The sequence below is a fragment of the Sinocyclocheilus rhinocerous genome, unplaced genomic scaffold (genome assembly GCF_001515625.1).
Source record: "Sinocyclocheilus rhinocerous isolate Xijiao unplaced genomic scaffold, SAMN03320098_v1.1 scaffold2082, whole genome shotgun sequence".
Lineage (NCBI taxonomy): Eukaryota > Metazoa > Chordata > Actinopteri > Cypriniformes > Cyprinidae > Sinocyclocheilus > Sinocyclocheilus rhinocerous.
This window is the reverse complement of record NW_015665001.1, coordinates 320,718-325,212: the sequence shown is the minus strand read 5'-3', so window position 1 is coordinate 325,212 and position 4,495 is coordinate 320,718. Positions and strand designations below refer to the sequence as shown.

At 31.3% G+C, this 4,495-nt stretch overlaps 1 protein-coding gene across 2 annotated transcripts in view; it reads right to left on the bottom strand.

Moving 5' to 3' along the window:
* LOC107730784 (alpha-(1,6)-fucosyltransferase-like) overlaps positions 1-4,495 on the bottom strand; it is a 106,575-nt gene that overhangs the window by 6,378 nt on the left and 95,702 nt on the right. For both annotated transcript variants that reach the window (XM_016541720.1, XM_016541719.1), the window contains one exon: positions 89-335. In XM_016541720.1, the coding sequence (XP_016397206.1) occupies positions 89-335 (247 nt within the window). The remainder of the gene's footprint in view (positions 1-88; positions 336-4,495) is intronic.

Genomic DNA, 4,495 nt, shown 5'->3' with positions numbered 1-4,495 from the left:
ACACACACACACACACACACACACACACACACACACAGAGAGATGGAAAGAAATGTGAGAAGACAAATAAGACGAGAGAAACACCCACCCAATGATGGGGTGTTTAAAGCCCAGTTTGACACAGGTCTCCTGGATCTCCTTCTCCAGCCAGGCCTGAGGACGGACCAGGTACTTGACGAACTGAGACACCCACCAGACGGAGGGGTCGCCATGGAGACGCTGCAGTCGGGGGGCGAGGTCTTCTGGGATAGCGAGCGGGAGGTACGGAGGTCTGGGGTGAAGACTGTCCACGATGGGCAGCTCCACCACCTGAACGTCCCGGTCGTGAGCCTCACCTGTAGAGAAACACATCATAGCAACATTTTAATGGTTAATTCAATTATGCAACACGTTGTTCCAAACCTTTTCTACTGTTAGTGAGCTTCTAGCATCCTAACCAACACACAAATACATACACTGACGGTCAAAACTAAATATTAATCAAGATTTTTAAATGTTTTTTTAAGTCTTTCCCTCAGAAATCATTCTAATATGCTGATTTGCTGCTCAATTTTCAATTATTAATAATGATTCTTAGTATTATCAATAGTTTTGGCTGCTATAATGTTTTTATAATTTTTTGTGGAAACAGTGATACATTTATTTTCATTATTCTTTGATGAGTAGAGAGTTCAAATGAAAATAATTTATTTGAAACAGAAATCTTCTGTAATATTATAAATGTCTATAACTGTCACATTTGATAAATTCAGTGCAAATCATTGCAGCTTTTAAAAAAATCTTATATACTCTAAACATTTGAATGGGAGTTTCCACAAAATATTAAGCAGCAAAAACAGGGTTTTTTTCTTGAGCAGCAAATCAACATATTAGAATGATTAAAAAGAAATTCCTCAAAATTTATTTAATTTAACATATGACTTAAGATTTGACAAACAGCACACACAAATCATATGGACCACTTTTATGGTGCTTTTTTTGTTGTTGTAATTTTTAGAACTTAACAACTAGTCTCATTTACTTGCATTGCAAAATGCATAAAAATATATATTTAAATTTCAGTCCACAGGCTTTAGAATATTTGTTTTCTGTATTCTTCTGAAGCTTTTTTGTTGTCATTTTTGGAATTCAACAGAGTCTGTACTTTCATTTGACAGAAATAGCAGAAATAGCAAAGTTTGAAATGACTTGTCCATGCTGCCGTTTTCCATGCAATGCAGAAAATGCATTAACAAAATATAAAAATATTTAAATTGCAGTCGATTAGCTAGTCTTCTGAAATAAATTTTTTTTGTGATGAACAGACCTTAAAAGTCAGTATTCTCAGCTCTTAAAACTTTGCATTTATGCGCAACTTAAAAAATATGTTATGCTCCTCAAATAAATTAAATGTCTGACCTGTGAACACTTGGAAAACACACACAAATCATATGGACCCCTTTAATGCACTTCCATGAAACTTTTATGGTGTTTTTATTATTATTATTAATATATTTTTTAAATTTTTGGACAGAAGCTGTCAACTTTCACTTCCTTTTTAGTTTATATCCTGCAATCTGACAAAAATAAAAAATAAAATAAAATAAAATAATAAATAAATAAATAAAAATAGCAAGATTAATTCAGAACCACAGAATAAAAAAGATAATTGTCTCATAAACATCTCAAAATCTCTCAAAACTTAAACTTTACATTTGTGCACAACTTAAAAATTATGGTATGGTCCTCAAATAAATTAAACGTCTGACCTGTGAACACTAGGAAAGCAAAGTTTGAAATGACTTGTCCATGCTGCCGTTTTCCATGCAATGCAGAAAATGCATTAACAAAATATAAAAATATTTAAATTGCAGTCGATTAGCTAGTCTTCTGAAATAAATTTTTTTTGTGATGAACAGACCTTAAAAGTCAGTATTCTCAGCTCTTAAAACTTTGCATTTATGCGCAACTTAAAAAATATGTTATGCTCCTCAAATAAATTAAATGTCTGACCTGTGAACACTTGGAAAACACACACAAATCATATGGACCCCTTTAATGCACTTCCATGAAACTTTTATGGTGTTTTTATTATTATTATTAATATATTTTTTAAATTTTTGGACAGAAGCTGTCAACTTTCACTTCCTTTTTAGTTTATATCCTGCAATCTGACAAAAATAAAAAATAAAATAAAATAAAATAATAAATAAATAAATAAAAATAGCAAGATTAATTCAGAACCACAGAATAAAAAAGATAATTGTCTCATAAACATCTCAAAATCTCTCAAAACTTAAACTTTACATTTGTGCACAACTTAAAAATTATGGTATGGTCCTCAAATAAATTAAACGTCTGACCTGTGAACACTTGGAAAACACACACAAATCATATGGACCCCTTTAATGCACTTCCATGAAACCTTTATGGTGTTTTTATCTAATTATTTTATTTATTTATTTATTTTCATTTTTGGATAGAGCTTGTCAACTTTCACTTCAATTGTAGTTTATATCTTGCAATTCTGACAAAAAAAAAAAGAATTGCAAGATAAATTCATGACTTTTTTCTTACAATTCATCCCACAATTTTCATCTGTGTATCAGTCTTTTGTTGAATAATATACTGAGCTAATCACAATGCATTGGGGCATTGCAGATACATGCAGCGCTGCCAAAATGGCCAAGACAAAGCATTTAGCTGCCTGCTATGTGGAACGCTGCACTGCCAACGAAGCTTTCAAGGTAGGAAGCTCAACAGAATTTGAACGAGAGCCGCAGCATAAGCATCAAGTAGCTCAACCTGGCACTGCTCACTCAAGCCATTTATCACCATTTCAAGATGCATGCAAATGTTTGATACAAACGACAAACCATCGTTTAAAGCACAACCAATTCGCAATGCATCTAGCTGAGGCAAAAACAAAGAAAATGTCCAATTTGCATGAGCAAACTCATGTTTTTTTAACAAGAAGGCAGCGGCCGCAGCTGAAGACAATAGCTCACTCTTATCAGCATCTGTCTGCGTGCACCTGTGTGCTCATAACTACACAAACACTGCTGCTCCTGCTGCTAAATGATGAAAAATACATGCTTTTGTGCTGAATTCTTCATTACATGATCTAGTAACTGCTACTATTAGCTAGTAGCTGTTTATGGTAGACGAATGTAAAAACCTGGAGCATTTTATTAATTTAAAACAGTTCACTGCACAAAATGATCTTCTTATTCAGTATTTTTTTGTCTTGTTGTCCAGTACCAATATCTAAATATTCTTAAATCAACATTCATTTATCAAGACCAAGCAAGTTTTTGCTTAAAACATGAAAACATTTAATTGGAAGATATTTTTTTTCTTGTTTTAATCATAAACTCACTTAATTTTGATACATTTATTTATTTAGTTTTAACCACACTGACAGATATTTTTCTGTCGTTTTAAGCATAAAGCCATTTAATTTTGGTATAATTTTTCAGAAAACAAGGCATAAAAAGTAAGAGACATAATAGCCATTTTATTTCTTAAGTAACAGTATCTTTATTTAAGAATGTTAAGATATTTAACAAGAAATAATAAAGAAAAAATAAATAAAAAAACAAGAAAAATATCATATGTATTCAGTATCTTTGTCTTGTTTTTCAGTACAAATATCTAACTTAAATACTTAAATATTGAGTTATCTTTCCTTTAAAATATATCAAAATTAAGCCGGTTTTTGCTTAAAACAAGAAAAAATATTTGTCAGTGCGGGTGAGAAAAATAACCCTGATTTACCACTGAATTCAGTATTTATTTTATTCATTTAATTTCATTAATTAATTTATTTTATTTTATTTCACCACACTAAGAGATTTTTTTCTTGTTTTAAACAAACTCATTTATTTATTGCAGATAAAAAACAACAACACTTAATATCTAATAGACATAATGGTCATTTTATTTAGTTTATTGAATTTAGTTTATGTATAGGAATTTAAGATATTTTTACTGGAAAGCAATACAAAAGTACTAATTTCTGATTATAACAAGAAAAATATCTGCCAAAGGGGTCAGAAAAATAATCTTGTTTCCACTTTGAATTAAGTTTATTTTTCTGACCTGATTGCCAGATATTTTCTTGTTTTAATAATAAACTCACTTAATTTTGATAAATTTTTCAGAAAGAAGATATAACTTATCTTATAGTAATTTAGCAGCAATATCTCAAGTTATTTTGCTTCTCAAGTAAATGTATCTTGCTCTGATTGTTTAAATATTTGTACTGGAAAGAAGACTAAGTAAGATTTTATTTTCTCAGCTTGAGTTTACTGCATCTCAGTGGATTTTCATGCACTAACCATAAATAAATGCTTGACCTGCATGCCACAGGTTTCTCATAAATGTTTGATGCAGATGTCTCGTGTAGCGTTTAACTGCATTAAAATGTGGCATGCTTTATGTGTGACGACACAAAGTCACCCCTGAGACATAAAGCCTGATTAGATGTACTGCTGCTGCTTGCGTTACACGGAGC